Raw genomic sequence first — 20,655 nt, 5'->3', positions numbered from 1 at the left:
ACCAATTTCATCCCAGATATGATTCTTCCAAAAAGAGGGCAGATGAAGGGAGAAAGCAAGTGAGGCCATGAGTCAGACTAGGTGCAAGTAATGTAGCTGGGTAAGTGAACTCCTAAGAATTTCCTTTGGTTTCAGAAGCAAAACAATTCCAAGGAGAGTTATTACTTATTTCCACAAACATCACTGCTTTCATTTTCTCATGCCTTTGTTTGGGCTGTTCTCACAGAGAGATAGTACAAATTTGCTTGAAACAGTTAGACATATCATTTAAATTTTTGCTGCAATACTATCTTTGTAAATGGCTTGTTTTCTCTGGGCAGACTTCTTTTTTGTCTTTTTTTAAAATTTTTATTGTTTTTTTATTCAGTTTACATCCAGATCACAGCCCCCTCCCTCCTTTCTTCCAAGCCCCACCCTTACAAATCCCTCCTCCCGTTGCTCACACCCCTTCCACTCAGAGAAGGGGAGCCTCTCTTCTTGAGTACCATCCCACCCTATGGCACCTTGTCCCAACAGGACTAGACACACCTCCCACTGAAGGCCATCTAAGCAATCCAAGTAGAGGGGACATGGATCCAGTGGCAGGGAACAGTGACAGAGACAGCCCCACACCCCCATTCCACCCTCACTCATCTATAGCAGATGTGCAGCTTAATGGCCATCTACTCTGGTGCCTTTAATTTACTGAGGTCACATATTACAGTGACGTGTGAGCAATGTCTGCCTTTCGATTAGCCAAAGTGGAATCCATAGCTTTTTATCTCTGCACCATCAGTATATATACATCCGAGGGTGAGACATTGTTCTGTCTAATGAACAAATGTCTGGATGGGCATATATATGCGTATATGGGTCACTTTTGTGAATCATGAAAAGTTAGAACTATTGTTCTTTTCTCTACATACAGCTGTCAAACAACTTTTACTTCTATTATCTTGTTGCTTTTTCACCCAACAGTTCCTCTTTCTATTTTAAAGATCAGAGCCCACAGGAGAAGTTTTGTACTGTCAGATAATAAAGGCAAAATTAGACTCTAGTTTTCTCTGGCTATAATTTCAGCACTTTCTCCACTTATAGTCCACTGTTCTTTTAAAGGTCATCTAACCCACAAGCACAGCTGCTTTCTTGCACTTGCAAATGAGCGCTTGGTTGGGGACAAAGGACAAATGATGCTGCTATTATAGTTTGCTATGTTGTAATAAAATGAGCACAAGTCAAGAACAAGGAGTTCATTGGGTCACTATTTTATACCAGACAAGGGGGTGGGTGAGATAGCCTTTGCTGTACTGGGAGAAAAATAAGTCTTGGCACTAACATTTGCCTACTGTGTCATATATAGATAACCCTCTCAAAATCCATGAGAATAGTTGTGACTATTCTCATTTCTCAGAGTAGGAATGGAAATAATACAGAAAACGAGCTGACTTGCCCAAGGACACTTCCAACTACCAAAGCAATAGGTACAGCCAGAATTAGAACTGGCCTCATCTAACTAGCTACATTTACTGATCGGTAAATTAGCTTTGATGTGTAGAAGCCCAACTATCTAGAAACGAAAAGGGATTTTTATAGATGAATCTTTATAGCTCATTTATTCTAAATATGATTATGTTAGAATTTCAAGCCGAGAAATCTTGTGTAGTTGGTCTCTGGCCATTTCTAATTAAACTCTTGGCATCTCTATTGGACTTTGGGTGACTAAATGATACTGGACATCTTTGAATCTGAATGAAAGATACATGACAATTGAGCCAACTTGAGTGAAAACAAAGTTTGATTCAGCTTTATGGGTTTGAGTAAGTACCTATTCCCATCACTTAAGTAAAACTTGTCTTCTTCGGTAGGGATGCATGCTCCAACATGGTTCTGTTACAGCTGCAGGGAAATGGGGCTTGAAGAGAAGACTTTTAGAAGACACGGTCTGTACCTCTTCAGTGACCCGCACGATACATAAGAGAACTCTGTTGTGTGCGCAGGGCTTTCTTATTGTGGCATCAGTTAATCCTCATGAATACCGTGATGGAGAAGAAGTATCAAGGAGTGCAGCCATCTTCACTGGCCTCTTCTTTTATAGTAAATGCTCTATGTGCCCAGTGAGGTGGGCAGCCTCACCTGTTGTGTAACATGAAAAAGCTAACCAAAGCAAAGCATGGTAGGTTGGTTTATCCAAAGCCATGTACCCAACAGAGTAAGGCTTTCAGTTCCAGGCTGTTTACTGGTAAGGCTTAAATTGAACCAGGACCAAGTCTTTTCTCAGTGACCTTTCTTGATGGGCCATATTGTTCATTTTCTCCGTCCTAAGAGGAGTAATGGCTGGTTAAAAGTGCCCTAGGGAACTTGAAGGTGATCATTCAAATACAGCAGTACAATCTACTTCCTTCAGAAGTAGGACTGAGGAAAACCTAAGCGGCCATAGCTGTCTATACACTTGGGGCTCTCTTCCCTCAAGAACTGGCTCAGGGAGACTGACTTCTTTCTCATTTGACCTTTGGGCCGAGGGCTGGCTTCGACTTAACTTTAAGCTAGCAGAAACTTCTACCAATCAAACAGTAGAAGAAAGAACATTAGACTTGAGGGTCCCAGGGAAACCGATCAGAATCTTAGGATCAGAAATAGAGTTTGAAGAAACATAATTTTTCTCCTGTATTAAGAAAGACAGGACCAAGAAAATACAGATTCATCAGTTTGGGAATGGCGTTCTTGTCTGACTGGGCTAGATGTGGCTATGGCCAATTGTCTGAACTTCTCAGAAGTCCAGTTTCTTTTGTTGAATGATAACAAAACCTGTAGTTCATGAGACTGGACAGGATTAAATGACATAAAGTACGGGTGATGACTGGTACAGGGTGAGCATCCAGGAGCTGGAAGCTGGTGGACCTTCCAGAACTGGAAATGAAACTCAGATTTGTGAACTAACTTAGGGACTGTGTCCAGGGTCAGGGTGTGGTTTTACAGGAGCCTAAGCTGGGGTTGGAACACAGGCTTTCTCTTTACCCTTGGCGATTGAGGCCAGTCAAAACAAATGCCCGGGGGCACAGGGAAAGGAAAGAGTTAAGGTCTGAGAAAGCTCAGAAAACAAGAAAAGCCCGAGTTTCCCGCCCCCTTTATACCCACCACCAAAGCAAGGCTGTGTAAGCCCCTCCCCTCCGCTACCGGGGCGGTCGCCCTGCGCTCCCTCCCTCCGCCTCTGGCTTACAAGATCTAATGAGCTCCCCCGGGAGGCTGAGCCGAGAGCCTGAGTCAGAGCGAGCAGACAGCGCCGCGCCTGGGCGGGAGCGGGCCGGGTGCGCACGGGCCGCGCTGCGGACGGCCGGGGAGCCGCAGCGATGGCGGTGCAGGCTGCGCTGCTCAGCTCGCACCCCTTCATACCCTTCGGTTTCGGAGGCTCCGCGGACGGGCTGGTGAGCGCCTTCGGAAGTCTGGACAAGGGCTGCTGTTTCGAAGATGATGAGAGCGTGGCGTCCGCGGGAGCGCTGCTGTCGGGGTCCGAGGGCGGGGACGTGCGCGAGGCCACCCGCGACCTGCTCAGCTTCATAGACTCGGCGTCCAGCAACATCAAGCTGGCTCTGGACAAGCCAGGCAAGTCCAAGCGGAAAGTGAACCACCGCAAGTACTTGCAGAAGCAGATCAAGCGCTGCAGTGGCCTCATGGGCACCGCACCTCCGAGACCGCCGTCCCCGAGCGCCGCAGATGCTCCAGCCAAACGGCCACCAGGAGCCCCGGGAGCCCCGACTATGGCTACCCCGGCGCACTGTAAGGCCGCCCCGCGGAGGGAGGCGACCCAGGCTGCAGCTGCCGCCAGCCTGCAGAGCCGGAGCCTGGCTGCCCTTTTTGACTCTCTGCGCCACGTCCCCGGGGGCGCAGAGACGGCAGGCGATGGGGTTGCCGTGTCGGTCCCGGGCCTCGGGGTAGCAAGCGCTACAGGAGACCGGGCGGGCACCGGGGCGAGTTCAGTGGTCCCCGGCACCAGAAAGGTCCCGCTGCGTGCCCGAAACCTGCCCCCGTCCTTCTTCACCGAGCCATCCCGGGTGGGCTGCGGCAGCAGCGGCGGCGGCCCCTCGGGCCAGGGCGTGAGCCTGGGTGACCTGGAGAAAGGGGCGGAGGCCGTTGAGTTCTTTGAGTTGCTGGCGCCGGACTTCGGCAGTGCCAACGATTCGAGTGTCTTGCTGGCCGCGGACGCTCTCGACCCTTTCCCCTCCGGAGCCACGGTCCTACGGGGACCCCTGGAGATGGAGTCTGGCCCCTTTGAGCAGCCAGCGATGGTGGGGAACCTACTATACCCCGAGCCCTGGAACACCCCGAGCTGTCCTCAGACCAAGAAGCCTCCTCTGGCTGGCATTCGCAGCGGCGTGACCTTGAACGAGCCTGTGCGCCTCCTGTACCCCACAGCCTTGGACTCTCCAGGTGGGGAGGACGCACCAGCCTTGGCCTCTTTCACCCCCTTCTTCCCAGATTGTGCACTACCGCCACCCCATCAGATGTCCTATGATTACAGCGCGGGCTACAGCCGCGCGGTTTACCCCAGCCTCTGGAGACCAGACGGGGTCTGGGAAGGGGCTTCTGGGGAGGAGGGAGCACATCCAGACTGACTGCGAGGAACTCTTTCCTTTCCTTATGACTACTGTGGGCTGCGTGCCACTGTAGGTCTCTTCTGAGTGGAGAGAACGATGGGAGAACGCAAGTAAAGACGAAATGGGATTTTAAAAACTCCCTCAATCCATTTAATAAAGGATCTCCAGGAAAACAGATGAAGAGGAGTTGGGGATTGTTTTAATCACAGCCTCAGATGTTCTTTTCTTTTCTTTCTGTCTAGGTGACTCATAGATTCTTACTTGGACCAGACCAGTTTATAAAGCTCGAGACAGGATTTGGGTGGGATGAGGGAAGGGATCAAGAGTAAGACAGAGTTTTTGTAGCCATCTGTCTCATCTCAGTTCAGCCAAGGTCAGTGTGTTTAATGCCGTTATCCCCTCCCCCCAAACAGCTCCCTGGTGTCCTCCCCTGACAACATTATGAATTAAAGCCTATATTGAAAGAAGTGAACCAGAGGTATGTGGTCATTGAGTTGAGTGTTTTCTTAGTGTTTTCACAGATTTCTCAGCTTTGCTAGGTGGACGCTGCGAATGGGGGTTGGGTGCTGGCAAGGTCATGTCCCAGGCCTCCCATCTTTCCCCCTTTGCCTTTCTTAGTTTTTTTGTTTTTGGCGCGGTGGATCCGGGAAGCTGACCGTGCCATTAGGTTTTTTTTTTTTTACACGATGTCGGCTATTAAGCCCAAGGCTTTAAACACATAGAAAAAGTGCTCTACCATTGAGCTTTATTCCCAGTTCTGAGTGTGACTCTCTTCTTTCCTTCTTTCCTTCTTAAGATTCCCCTCCCCTACCAATCTCTGCCATTCCCATCTCTTTCTGCTGTGTGTTACCTCTGTGTACCTTACTAGCCTCTCAGCGCTGCTCTCTGCCCTCTTCCAAATGACTGAGTTAGGAGGGGAAAAAAAAGGCAAGTCTAGAGTCCCATTTCTGTCTCCCTCCCTTTCCCCTTTACCAGCCACTTTTTTGGGAAAGGGGAGAGGAGACAGGTTATAACCTCTTTGATGTTAAGTTTCCTTATTATAACAGGATGACAGCCTTTCTCCACCTCTCTCTTTGTAGCTGTTTGTGTGACTCAGAAGTAAAATACATAAAATGTCTTAAGCGGTTGCATTGCTTGGACCTGCAGGTGTATATGTGTCTTTATAAGCATATAAATGGCTTTGGTGTGAAAACCGTGCAGCATGCTATTCTCATTTTGTTTGTTTGTTTTTGTTCTGGGCGTTATGGTAGCTATATAACTTTTCATCTTGATTCAGCCACGCCCCTGTATCCCAAATCCTCGCTCCCCAACCCCTGCATCTCTCATCTCCCTCACTCCTTGTACCTCACCATGGTAGGGGACGGTGGAGGGTATAATGTTTCCAAAGGAGATTTTCCGTTCTCTTTATAACGTGGATGGAGGCTTTGAGGGGGAAAGTCAGAGAAAAAGTTTAACCAGTTGTGAATGAGGCTAAGAGAATTCACAGAACCGTCAGGATGATTGAGGGTCAAAGCTGAAGAAAGTCCCAGTGGGAAGCGAGCAGCTGGAGGCAAGAAAGGAGGCTGGTGGGTACAGACTCACAGGTGAGAAACCAAGAAGAGATCAACAGTCAGAAATGGAGTGGGGGATGTCTGTAGACTTGATTGCTGCTTCTGTGTAAGGCAGCCAAAACAGGCTGACTGAATATCTACATGGAGACAGGGGAAAAAAATCAGTGCGGCTGCAAGGGATGAAAAAGCCAGGGCCAATGGCTGTGAAAATCAAAACCACTGCTTTAGCTTTTGGGAAAGATTTTTAAAGGAACACGTATGAAGCAATGGTAGACATGGCTTCCAATGCTGTTACAGATCACTTTCCTCTGAGCAAAACTGGAATAGTAACCATGAAAAGAATTCTGCAACTCTAGAACACTGGCAGCTAGTTGAATTTCTTCACAATGGTGAAAAGTGATTAATTTTATTGTGCTAATGGCACGTTACCCAACAATCACTTAACTTGTTGGTTTATTGTGACAATAATCCAGCATAGAATTTCACAGTCAGACATTAACATTGTGACTGTTCATAGGGTTTACTGTCAACGTAGTGTTTTTTAGTTTTCTTCTTCCTTCTTACCCAGTTTAGGAAAAAGAAGATCTCTTTGGCCAGTACTTTGTTTGTTATGCCTTCTGTTCATGAGACGAATACCAACACCACATGTTTCTATGTGCCAGGCACTGAGCAAAGCATCCATTTACTGATCTTCCCAGGGGTGGTGATGGGGGCAGTTGCCAGTTGCTCCTTTGAAAGCTGAGGCTCAGACAGGCAAAACAACTCCAACTTATTGAAAGCAAGTGGTAAGTCCAGATCTAAGAGTACTGGGACACCAAGACTTACCCATCATTTGTGAGGTTTAGCTAAGATTTGCATTCATGGGTTCCTGGTACTATGCCTGAAGCAGAGTTTCCTACCTCTTAGTGCTGTTGAAATTTTGGGCACCACAGTTCTTTACTTTGCAGACTGTCCTGTGCATGGATGAAGATTCAGAAGCCTGCCCAGACTTGTCTGTTAGATGCCAGTGGTACTCTACTGATTGTGACAATAATATCTATCCTCTGTGTCACATGTGGCCTAAGAGGCAAAATTACCACTAGCTGAAAATTATGTTAGACAAACTCAATGCCTGTGGCGTGTCCAGCATTTTCACTTGAGCCTTACTTATTTATTATCTTATTTATTTTACATATATTATATTTAATCTTGGTGAAGGTCTAAATTTAGGTGTTGTTATTCTTCCTTATTATTATTAGAAAATAACTTTTAAAAACCTGAGAGAAAACTAAATCAGTTAACTTAGTTGTGCCTTACTATTGTTTACTTACTAGTCATGGTCCAGTTACTATATTGAAGTGTGATTTTCCCATTGGCAAACTGGAGAATAATCTGTCATAGAGGATTATTGTAAGAATTTGTCAATAGGATGTTTATAAAAGCCCATCAAGTGGAAGGGGACAGTATTTGGTAGCCTAGGCTTCTAATTATGTTAAACTGTCTTGTTATCCAGGCTTCTGTGTACTGGATGCTGACATAGCACACTACCCCTAACACCATTTCCCTATCTTTTATTCCTCTATTTCTCATGTTCCCTTCCAATCTGAGTTTATCTGTATGTGACTATGTCACCCACTGTAGTACTGTAAGTGATACTTATAGTATTCCAGCCAAAATTGACATGTTTCCTTTCAGCCATTTCAAATCTCTATTACATCTCTTGCATAGCCACAGAAATATTCATAAAGAATTATTTTAAAGTTCAATGATAGATACTTCTCAAGACCAGGAGTACAATGTAGTTGTACAAACTGGAGAAGCTTGGGTCACTATGTATAGAACACATATTTTTTATTATCTCTTTAGCTGATCACTCATCATTCTAGGAAGGAGTTTTAAGTGTCATTTAGCAATTTCACAATGTCCCAACTCTTGTCCATCTTTATTCAAGCTACCACACACCCGCCATCACACTATTGGGTCCTGACAAGATAGAGACCCTTTGTTCTATCTCCCCCTTTCCCATAATGTTTTCAATTTCTCTCTGAAATTATCAGGACTTCATCCTGCCCTTGTAATCCAGGATCCTGCCTGTCCCTGCTCCATGAGAAAATGTTGTTTCATCTATTATTTGTATTTGGTACCATTAACCTTGTCATTACCTCATTTTCCCCTCACATTCTGGAAATAAGTCATTAGCATAAGTTTAAAAATTACAAGGGGGAGAGGAATAGTTGAGTGAAAATCTCAGCTTTCAACCACTTCCCCTCTAAGTGCCAATCTGTCATCTTCTCTCAAGTCAAGTCTCTTGGGGGAGAGCCTACTTCATTTGCCGCTACCTCACTGGCTATTCCAACTTTTACTGTTTTGAATCTAGAGTGGCCAACATTTCTAGTTTCCTGGGGATGCTTAGGTTTAAGACTGCAAGTTGCACATACCGAGAAATCTCTAAATCCATGGCATAGTCTGCCCATCACTCCCCAAGACTTGCTCCCACTGAAGCCTTACCAGAATCCAGTTTTGTTGCCTTCTATTCTACATCTGAGTAGAGGTGCTCTATTTTCCTAAACAGGTGATTTTGGGATCTCATTTTCTTTTCTTTAACCTTGTGGTCTTTTCTTCTCTTCTCACTGGAGCTCCTTAGTGTTCTCCAAAGCTCCTTTGTCTGCCGTTTGTTCTTTACAATACTTATATTCTTCATGAGAGATGGTGGCATTCCAACTACTGCCATCTAGTCTGTATGTTCTGATGAATATCACTCTGACCCAGCTCTGTACTTGTAGCTTTTCCCTTCCATATTAGACAGTTACCTAATGCTCTCCAGATAGTATGTCCTGGGGGGCTCCTTAGCTCCCCAGACTCAATGCTTGAAATTGAATGAACTCTCAAACCGATGAGTCTCAGTCAATACCCCTAGTTCTTGTAGCCTCTCCCATCCATCCAGATGACTACCAAGGCCTACTAATTTAACATAAATAATTTTGTTCATGATTTGACATCATGCTCAATATACCTATATCACATAAACATAAATTCATGTTTGTATATTCTCATATTGAAGAACTGAACTGTTACTAGGTCATTGTCTATAGTAAGATGCATTTCTCTAGGGACTTAAAAAAAACAAAGAGAGACAGACAGACAAACAAACAAACAAACAAACACCAAAGCTTAGGCTCTTTCCAAGGAGCTATAAGACACAGATACTTTCTTTTCAGGTTATCCCTAAATGCAGCTAGTGGCCATTAGAGCGAAGTCACTACCTCCTTGGTGGTCTAGTTGCTAGGATGACTTGACAGTAATTAGTGAGTCAAGTCTTCGGTTTGAAAGATAGTAACTTCATAATTCTAGCCTGTCTCTGTCTCCTCCATTCTTCTGTTAGTGACACTTCCTCAGTTTGAACCCTCAGTAATTGTAACCTGGCCTTCTCTATTGCTATTTACTCTTCTGTTATCCTTTCTAGCCTCACCCATAAGTTCCCTAAGGGAATGTGTGAAGGAAGGTCATAGTAATTACTGTTGCTTGACTGCTCCATGTCTACTAGTTTCCTCCTGTTCCACTTAATCCTAGATTACACTGTCCTGATTTCTCTGCTTCCTTTACTGCATCAATGTCACCCTCTTTTAAAAATGTCCTCGTCAACTAAGCACTTCTCCAATCTTTTCTAATTTTAAGATTACCTTGTAGAAATGAATTAGACCTTTAAAAATAGTTGCTATTCTTCTGCCTCCTTAGCTGGGAACCTCTGTGGTCCTATTGCTTTTGGAAGCAGACAGCAGCAATGAATGACCGATGATTTCTGCATGGATTTTATAGTCGCGAAAGAGACTTCCCACTCATTCTGTCATTTGAGCTTTACCTAAGATTTGTAAAATGGCATTTTTTGAGGAAATACTGTGCAAAAAGAATACCCTTTTTGTAGGACTTAACTTGTGGAAGGAATTGTGTATGGATGTGACAAACACATGAACACAAAGGCACAGGGGTTTTGCCTGGAGCAGCACACTGCGGCAGGCAGAAGGGACATTGGTGATATGCTTTTAATTATTTGCCCTATCTGTATGGTATGGGCAGAACTTCCCTCTGATATCTCATCATATACGAAGCCTTTCTCTTCCTATAGTGAATTTAAAGTTGAGATGTGTACCTCTGACACAAATACATGGAATAATTTGTCCCTTGTCAATGTGAGAATCAAGAATATATCAGAAAATAACCAAAGAAATGTCACAAAAAAAGTTTAGCTGATAAGTGATTGATATAAATAGTTTCATTTTTCACAAGTTACTGTTTCTAGAAATGCATTTCAAGTAAAATGTAATATTCATTTTCCCATAGGCTCTGGTGCTAATGAAGAAGGAAGGCAAGAAAGACTGGAATGACAAAGGAAACAAATGACTATACATCTAATAATGGGAATCTATTTCCATCCACTTATTAGCAATGAAAATTTTATAGTTATAAATCCAAAAATTATCCCTTAAAAGATATGTTGAAGAAATAACTCCCAGGGGCTCAGAATCTGCCACTATTGGATATAGGGTATTTACATAGATATAAACATAAAATGAGGCCATTAGCATAGAAATTAATCCACTGTGTATATAAGAAAGGGAAGTTCACACACACACACACACACACACACACACACAGAGAGAGAGAGAGAGAGAGAGAGAGAGAGAGAGAGAGAAAATGCTTTGAAGAGACAGGAGAAATGCAGCCATGTGATGTGTGTGGAGTGATGTATCTACTAGTCAAGGAACACCAAGGATGGCTAGCCAACACCAGACACTGGAAATCATGGAGCAGTTAGAGAGCATGGCCATGCCCAAACCTTAAGTTCAGACTTGCAGAATTCAGAACTGGAAGACAATACATTTCTATGATTTAAAGTCACCCAATTTTAAGTGTGTTGATGTAAAAAGCTTTAGGAAACTTGGGAAATGTAGATCATAATGACTCGATGAATAAAAAATTGTTCCTATTTATTGCATCATGTAAGTTCTCATGCTTACAACAGACTTAAGCAACCATGTTACATTTATTTTGTTTTATATGCTCTGAGCACTGGCAGAATCAAAATGGATAATTTGTATTAATCCTACCATACAAGAACTTCCATTGTTTCATAAATAAGTTTTAGTTAAATTCAAAACCAGTGGAGTTAAAAACATTATGATTCTATTTATATTTTTGCCAATGTTGTGAAAATTACTCATTTTTCTCAAGGTAGAAAATAGGAATATAGACTTGTCAGATCCCATGGCACTCTTTTTACGTCTTTGCACAAGGATGCTGCTTATGACATGTAAAATCTGGGCACATTCTCTTATGCATGTTTAAAGGATTCCTTGCAGATAGAGTGTTTCTGATGAGGTGAGGAGAGTTGTCCAAAAACCATGAATTTATTGGCTCATTCAAAGGTCATTTAGAGAGTGTCCATGTGCCTTCCATTGTGTGCCAGGCATGAAGCTGAGCAGATGAGAACAATGCGGTTTCTAACTTCAGTGGGACAGATAGGACAGTAATACATCACTCTAGGTCAGAATAATAGGTTGTGAAGGTAGGGTAAGGTATGAACGAGATCCCAGGATCATCATGTGATGAAATGTGCTATGTAAACCTCAAAGAGCTGTGCTGTACTGTCTCTCTCTCTCATTTTCCACATTTTTGTTGAGCCACCTTTGGAGAGTAGGTGCTGCTAAGTTCTAAGGATATGATGATGGGAAATACAGAGAAAGGAATGTGCCTAGTGTGTGACTGAAAGTGTGAGGACCATCATATGTCCTACGGAGAAGAGAGGATGGGTATAGCAATCCTTTGTAGGGATTTGATGCAGTTGGTCCAGACTGGCTAGTGTGAGGCAGGAACTTCTTGCTCCTGTAACCAGGCCAGTTTTGTTTATTCAACAGGCCCCACTTGTCTTCTGAGCATGAATTTAGCTTCATCTACTGCTGTCTTCCCACATTAAACCTCTCTCCCGTCTGCAATTTCTTTATGTAGTGACAGAATTTATCCAATGCTGACAGATTGACTTGGGCTATTTTAAATCAAGGGGAGAGGGAGGAAAACAGGGGAACATGATCAGGTATGGGAGTGGAAACAGGAGAGAAGCCCCGAGGACCAGCGAAATGAATGGAAATATGTGACCATGAGGGGTGGGAGGTGGGGGAACCCTCTAGAAAATGCCAGGGATCTGGGAGGTGAGAGATTCTCAGGACTAAAAGGGAGGGACCTTAGATGAAATGCTCAACAGTGGGGAGAGGGAACTTGTAGAGTCCATCTCCACGAGAAAGACAGGGCATCAAGTGGAGGGATGTGGTTGCCATCCCACAGTCAAAAACTCTGACCCAGAACTGTTCCTGTCTAAAAGAACTGCAGGGACATAAATGGAGAAAAGACTGAGAGAAAGGTGGTCCAGTGACAGGCCCAACTTGGGATCCATCTCAAGGGGAGGCTCTAAGGCCTGACACTATTACTGATGGTATGGTGTGCTTACAGACAGGAGCCTAGCATGACTTCTGAAAGTCCCAACCAGCAGCTGACTGAGATAGAAGCAGATACTTACATCCAACCAATGAACAGAAGCTGGGTACCCCTGTGGTTGAATTAGGGAAAGGCTGGAAGAAGTTATGGAGGAGGGTGGCCCCATAGGAAGACCAGCAGTCTCAACTAGCCTGGACTCCTGAGATCTTTCAGACACTCAGCACCAACCAGGCAGCATACACTAGCTGGTCTGAACCCCTCCCCCCACCACACACATATGTACAACAGAGGACTGCTTGGTCTGGCCTCAGTGCGAAATGTACCTAACCCTCAAGAGACTTGAGGCCCCAGGGAGTGGGCAGGCCTGGTGGGGACAGAGAGAACATCCTCTTGGAGACGGGGAGGAAGAATGGGATGAGGAACTGTGGGAGGGCAAACAGGAAGGGAATAATGACTGGACTGTAAAAAATATAAGTAGTATTAATAATAAAAAAGTCCAACTTATAAACCGTAAGTAATTTTGCTAATATTCAGGACTAAATAGACATAAATCAGTTCACCTTGATGAGGAAAATGCCTTTACTCTACGTACATAAAAGATATGCAAACCAGAACCTAGAGAGCAGGCACTTGGGGCAAGAGATATATATCTATCTGTGAGAACAATTCCTGAAGTTTCAAAGACTAAGTTTTTATTATGTTAACCATTTAAGCTTTATCAAATCTACCTCAGTATTTGTCCTTTAATGTCTTTCCTTCTCCCAAGAGTGTTTTGGAACCTTGTCAGAGGATATACACCAAACACCTACATAACCCAAAGGAAGGGAAGTTCCATTCAAGGGAGCCTAGAATTTGGGAGGATAGTCTGGTAAGTGTGCCATCATTACTGTTTGCCATGAATCACTGGATTATATAGAATCATACATCATGATCATGCATAGCTGTGGTTTGAATAAAAATGGCCCCCATAGCTTCATAAAGAGTGGCACTATGAAGAAATATGGCCTTGTTGGAGTCTGTGTAGCCTTGTTGGAGGAAGTGCATCACTGTGGAGGTGGACTTTGACCTCTCATATGCTTAATTTAAGCCTAGTGGGCAGTTTGCCTATGGCTCCAGCACTATATCTGCCTGCATGCTGCCATGCGTCTTGCCATGACAAAAAATGGACTATAGCTCTGAAACTGCAAACCAGTCCCAATGAAATGTTTTCTCACAGTTGCTGTGGTCATGGTGTCTCTTCACAGCAATAAAGCCCTAAGACAGAAGTAATGAAAGGAGCGGGAGGTAAGACTCTGGCCATGATTTCCAAGTTACAACCGCAACTGCAATACAGCATTGCCTGCATGGGGCTGGGGCTTCAGGGAGCCTTTCATCCTGAAGGCACACCCTGGTCCTTGATAGCTGCCATAGGAAAGATTTTCAGAATGAATGAGTGAAGCAAAGTTGTTTATTGATGCACTTGAAAGAGTCAAGTGCAGATGTAATGGAGGAAGTTACCCACATGCCACAACAGTAGCCAGGCACGTGATTGGTGTGTGATTTGTATGTTTTCTAGCTACTAAATATGTAAGTAAGTTTTGATGTTAGGGAAAGTATGTACGTGCTGGTAAATTTCCTTTTCCTATCCACAGAATCATGTGCTTGAAAAGACTCTTTTGATATACTGTGTAGTCTGGGCACAAGTACATATAAAATACTCACCAAAGGGGTCCTTACTAACCCATAGACATAGGAAGTTTGGACTTACACGTAGTTCAGTAGCTCTTTGTAGCAATTCTGCTTGTGAAGTTTCTCAGGACGGAGAATACAGTTCTTGCAGATGTCTGGCCAGTTATGTTGAAAACAGAACATTAACCAGTACAGGATTCTAGAAATGAGGGAGGCCCCTTTAAAAGCCACATGATATCTCTGTTTCCTAACTAGCCATCCTGCCTTAGTGATGTACCCAAGAAACAGTCTTTTAAATAGTATTTTCATACACATCATGAAAAGTAATTCTTCCATAGTTAGTGATAGCTAGCGAATCACCTTGGTAAACTTGTCATATCCAGAAAAGCAGATCTGCTAATGCTGCGAGTTTCATTTGCTGCAGAGACCCTGCATGTGTTGTGGGAAAAGAATCTGCCTTCAGATCTAAGGTTTCTTGGGCCAGGATAGATTCTGAAACCTGACACCCCTAAGACTCAGAACCACTAGTATTATTCTTTATTTCTGGGGTCTAATTGAGTAATTTGATTTTTCTTTTAAATCTCTTCCCCGGGGTTATCAGGTTCCTTAGTCCTAGGTCATTGCAGTTTGTTTCCTGTTTCTGTTAACCTGAGCCTGTCAATGTTTATTATAAGAGTCCTCTACTGTTTGTGTGTGCTCGCATGCGTGCACACTCAAATTACTCTAGCAAAGGGTTCTGAATGTTGATGTTGCAGATGTCTAGCCAGTTATGTTGAAAATTGAGCATTAACCAGCACAGGTCTCTGGAGATAAGGGAGACCCCTTTAAAAGCTATCTCATGATATCTCTGTTTCCTGGCTAGCTATCCTGTAACCGCTGGATTCCATACAGGTATGTCTTTGGACATACCTAGACTAGACTAGAAATCCATGTTCTGTCAAATGGCAACGATGACACCATGGAGATTTGGAACTGCCTTAGTCCCACAGACCAAGTGCCCAGCGTTCTATAACTATCAGGTTTGAACAGTGAATATCATTAGTGGCCCTGTGTCCAAAGAGGCTTGCTTGATCAGAAAGCTCAAAAAGAGCCTTGAACTTCCCAGTCCCTCTCCACTGCATCCAGACAGGAGGAACGAGATGGCATGGGGTATCCCTCTTTGGCTTTAAAAGTCTTGGGGGAAACTCTGCTACTAAAAACATGCTGTCTCTCCTTAATGACTTGGAATCCGTGACTAAATGCTCCCTTCACATGAGCTGGCTTGTAAAGGAGTGCCGGTGGGATGAGCTTTTGCCCTATAAGACAAAACAAATCCCACACAAAGGGCTGGGGCTGTTGGGCAGGAGTGAGGCACCCCTTCTAGCAAGCACTGCTCTGTCTGGTCCTTCTGGAGCGGAGCGGGCTTCCCCCTGCTCCCCCACCCCCTCCAGGGCTGGATACTGGGTGGTCAGCTTTGTGCCTCGAGTCTCAGGGCTTCCAAGTTCTGGGTGCGGAGTGCTGCTCAGAATTCGATCTCTTAATTCTGTCCTTAACAACAAGATTTCAAAGCAGTGCCGGGAATAAAGTGGCCCAGAGAGACTCAGGACACGTTTGAACACTGGCCCAGAACACAGATGGAATCTGAATCGTATTGGCACAGGCCCCGGTCATGGGCTGCTGCCAGAACATTGTAAGAAAAGCCATTCTTGTCCGCACAATGGTGAGGAGGAAACAGGAAGTGAGGCAGCACGGCTTCGATTATTATCCTCTCTGAGAGTCTGAGCAGAGAGGGTTCCTCTATCAGCCTGGAGGTTGCCACACACCAAGTGCAGAGAGTGAGTTAGACAGCAGTGGGAAGTGATGGAGTAGTGGCAGCTGCTGCATCTAACCGCACAAACTGTGCGGCCACACTGCAGTGGGCCACTGCCAGGCTCTGTTTCTGCTCTACCCTACTGATGCCACTTTGCAGAGTTTCTAACTTTGTCAAGTACTACCTGGAAGGCTGTGCTAAAACCATTCCGTGATTTCGAGATCGGTGTGAGGGTGAAAAAACAATCATATATGTAGCTATTGGCAAGCATCAGACAAGGAATAGGTCCCCAGGATCTGGTATCATTACTTCTACCTTCTAATGAGGTCTATTTATGTTATGTGCAAGGCATTCGTAAATATTACAGGATCTGGAAATCACATAGGGAATAAAACACATCCACTCGCCCCTCTCCCCTGCTGCTGCTGGCCCGTGTGCTTTTGGGGCACTTAGGGTCTTACATGTGCTAAGCAAGCACTCTACCATCAAGTTATATTTCCAGTCCTAAAGCGAGATTTTAACTGTGAGCTTATTTCTACTTTATCTGAAGCCGAAGATTTGCATCCTATGCGGGTCCCCCAACATAGGACTGATGCCTTACCCTGACTCTGTTGCTTGCCTGTGGATCCCTGTTCCCCTAACTGGACTGTCATGTCTGACCTCAGTGGGAGAGGATACACCCTAATCCTGCAGTGACTTGAGGTACCAGGGTGGGTTGGTTCCCCAGGAGGGATCTCTGTCTTCTAGAGGTGAAGAGGATGGGGTATGAGGGATGGGCTATGTGAAGGGGGATGGGAGGAAGAGGCTGTGATCAATATGTAAAGTGAATTAATAAATAAACTAACGGAAAAAGAGATTTTCATACTATTGGCTAATTAGCCACACCTAACTCTATGCTTTTGTATATTTCTTTTGAATGATTTTAAAAACTGGTTTTAGATTTTTTATTTTATTATTTTGTTTTATTTTATTTTTTATTTTATTTTGTGTATGAGTGTTTTCCTCCAGTGTCTGTTCACCACAGAAGTGTCTGCTGAGGTGAGAAGATGATGTAGGATCTCCTGGAACTGGAATTACATAGAGCTAACCTATGGGTGCTGGGAATCAAATCCAGGGCCTCTGGAAGAGGATCCTTGTCATCAGCTTCCCGTGAGTGATACTTGTGATTTCCATTAGCTGAGGTGGAAGTTTAGAGCTAGATCCTATCTTGGGGATAAGAATCCTATTTTCAGTCCTCCGTGCTTCATTCACAATGAGGTGAGAAGGCTGGACATTGGCCCACATTTTCTTCTGTAGCTGAACCACTTGGAGAACACAGTATGAACACGAGTGTTCTGCCCAGACCTTTCTTGCAGAGACACACTGGAGAGTGCCTGCTTACAGTCTTACCCTCTGGATCCTCCACCTCTATTTTGTTATTTTATTTTATTTTATTTTACATTAGGGCTAATTTTCACTTAGGCCAAAACCATAAGATAATGTTTAAAAGGAGAGAGGAAAAGATTTTTTTTCTAAACACTTGAAAATAAATATTTATACAGTGTATTTATACAGTGTAGCTGAAAATAAATATTTATACAGTGTAGCAAGTGGGGAGAGTTAGCCTTTTTATTGAATGACAGTCACAGGGTTAATATCAAAAGCTCATTATAAGAGGCAATTCAGATTATAAACCCTTGCTGTTCCCCAAATGGAAAGGTCGCTTAGCTCCGTCTGAATCTCAGTTTGCCCCATCTCTGCAGTGAAAGTACAGGGAGTCTCGTGAGGCCAGCACTCATCCTGCTTACGGGTATTTAATGAGGAACAAAGAAGTTAGAACACTGGCAAGTTTGATAAAATTCATCACAGAGCAACGGAGAGTGATTTACTTGCCTCAGATCTTGGCAAATTATCATTTAAGTTTCTTTTTGTTTCTGAGGCTACATACAACGGGGCCTCACTTGGGTGCGATCAGACTAAAGCTGAAAATGTTTGTAAAAGCACCTGGAGAAGCTGGAGAAATGCATTAAATTAAAGTAGCATTATGTATCCATTTCACAGGAGATGAAACAGAGGTAGCAAAAGACTGTGTCCCATTGAGCATCCAGGGCAGTGCTGGAGCCGCAGCCTGGCTTTCCACACTCAGCAGACAACCCCATGCTCAGCTTAACCTCACTGACTTCTCTTTTTCTCCAGTTACTAATCTCCCAGAGATGGAGGCAGGCCCAGATAAATTCTTTGAGTTAGGCTTAGAAGAATAGGGCCGTTTATATCTCTGCTTAGACCACTGGAAAATTCTTTTATCTTGCTTCACTGCAAAGGATGGGAGAGCAAAACTTGGAGACTCTAAAGCCCTACAGAGCCATCTCGTGGTCTCACATGAAAATGACTCCATCTTGTCTCTGGTGTCTTGGTTTGGTTATGATACAAATATTGCTTGTTTGTTTTGTGATTGTTTATTTTTTTCCTTCAGTTGCTAAATTCATTTCCTCCCTAGAAACCACTAAACAAGAATTGATACATTGTCCAAATTCTCTTCCTTTCATTTCAGTCTTCAGATCTCAGCTTCCGGAGACCTGGTTTGTGCTAGACCCTGTTGGTGTATCTGAGTCGAGGTGACAGAATGTGAGCGAGATCGACACTTCCACGCAGGTCTGGACAACTTACAGCCCTGCTCCTTCTCACCTACCAGGCTCTTTCTTCTGTGGTTTAGTACAGTAGGCACGGCAGTGTTAGAATTCATGTCTTAAAGTTGGAGCCACAAGGTGGGAGATGTTTGTTTCTTGTGGTTTGCATTTAAAATATCTCCCACAGACTCATGTGTTGAGCCATTGATCCCCTTGCTGGTGGCACTATTTTGGAATGTTATGGAGCTTTTAGGAGGTAGGGAATAGCTGAAGGAGGTAAGCCACTATGGGTGGGGCTTGGATAGTTAAACGTTGGTCTGGACCCCCATCTTTCCTTTTTTGGTTTCCTTCGGCTGCATGCTCTCACTGCCTTGACTTCCCCACTTGTAATGAATGAATCCACTGAAACAGAGAGCCAAAGTCAATCTTTCCTCTCTGAGCTTGTTTCTCAGTTTTTTCGGTCACATTAATATAAAAGTAACAATCACAGTTTTCAACTTCTTAGATGAAAGCTGCTCGCCAGGGAAAATGCTTCCTTCGGTCCTAGAAATCTATAGGATTCGACCTATCGTCTATCTTTTGTGTTTGTTTGGTTGTTACAGCAGCTAGAGTTGCCTGAACCAATGCTGATTATGTTACAGTGGGTTTAGAGAGAGACTTCCATGAAGCAACAGTGTACTGTTTTCAGGGACCCTCAGTTCCACAGACATTTCTGAGGTCTTGGCAACGTTAGTATGTGTTTGGGTGTATTTGTGTCATCCTCCAGCATTGTGTTGTAATAGTTATGTTTTTGTGAAATATACAAAAGAAAGTTTTAAGCCATATAGCATTTGTCAGAGCCACTGTCTCCTTGTCCTCCATAACTTTTTACTTTGTGTTGGATGATTTTAGATGGCCCCAGGCTAGTTGACTCTGTAGGTCTTCTTGTGGTATCCTTGATCTTGTGGTATCCTTGATCTTGTGGTATCTTGTGGTATTCTTGTGGTATCCCTCAATTCTATCACTCTCGCTTCCGCAAGACTCCCTGAGCTCCGCCTGATGTTTTTGACTCTGGGTCTCTGCATTTGTTTCTATCTGCTGCTGGATGAAGCCTCTCAGGAGACGGTTATGTTAGGTTTCTGTCTGAAAACACAGCAGAATATAACTAATAGTGTCAGGGGTTAGCTCTCTCTCTTATGAGATGGGGTCTCAAGTTGGGGCAGTCATTGGTTAGCCATTCCCTCAGTCTGCACCATCTTTATCACTGCACATCTTGTAGACAGGGCAAATTTTGGGTTGAAAGTTTTGAGGGTGATTTGATGTTCCTCTCTCTCTACTAGAAGTCCCTTCTGGCTACAGGAGGTGGCCACTTCAGTTTTCATATCTCCTGCTGACAAGAATCTCAGCGAGGGTCATCTCTGTGGTTTTTTTTTTTTATCTCTTCCAGGTGGAGTTAAATAAATGGTCACCAGCTCTTCTGGTGTGCAGCTGCTTGTATTCTTATGTTAATTTGGGTCCCCCCAAACTGCTTACATGAGAGTCTGTACTCAGGGACACTCAGGGAACCTGCATCCAGCTTGTTCTGATTGGTAAATAAAGATGCTGACTGTCAATGGCTGGGCAGGGCAGACAGATGCCCTAGGATTCCCAGGCTAGGGACAGAGAAAAAAGAGGGGAAGAGGGAGATCCAAGATTATGGGAGAAGGAAAGACACCATGCCTGAGAAGGTGCAGGACAGAGATCATAGCAGACATATAGGAGCTAGGGGAAGAGTGGTCCCAAGTCTTGTGGAACTGTTCGACTGGGTCCAGGGCAACAAAGATGGAATATAGAATTTGGTAAGTAATAACTCGGGGAAAATCAGAGGGAGGTGGAATAGCCACATGGAGGTTAGGAAGTGGCCCGATCATTGAGCTGTTTTAGGCATGTCAAAATATAAAGACTGTGTGTGTGTGTGTGTGTGTGTCTTTCATTTGGGAACCCAGAACATTGAGGTGGGTTGTGAGGAATGTGCCCCTACTGTTGGG

At 44.1% G+C, this 20,655-nt stretch overlaps 1 protein-coding gene across 1 annotated transcript; it reads left to right on the top strand.

Annotated features, from left to right (window-relative positions):
* The first annotated feature begins 3,242 nt into the window (after positions 1–3,242).
* Positions 3,243–5,043, top strand: Fam181b (family with sequence similarity 181 member B). The gene has a single exon (XM_028770743.1). It carries the CDS (start codon positions 3,327–3,329, stop codon positions 4,587–4,589), a length of 1,263 nt encoding a protein of 420 aa, XP_028626576.1. The 5' UTR covers positions 3,243–3,326; the 3' UTR covers positions 4,590–5,043.
* Positions 5,044–20,655: the final 15,612 nt, after the last annotated feature.

The sequence above is a fragment of the Grammomys surdaster genome, unplaced genomic scaffold (assembly GCF_004785775.1).
Source record: "Grammomys surdaster isolate TR1022 unplaced genomic scaffold, NIH_TR_1.0 203, whole genome shotgun sequence".
Lineage (NCBI taxonomy): Eukaryota > Metazoa > Chordata > Mammalia > Rodentia > Muridae > Grammomys > Grammomys surdaster.
The sequence above is the reverse complement of the archived record's forward strand: the minus strand, read 5'-3'. Positions and strand labels throughout refer to the sequence as shown.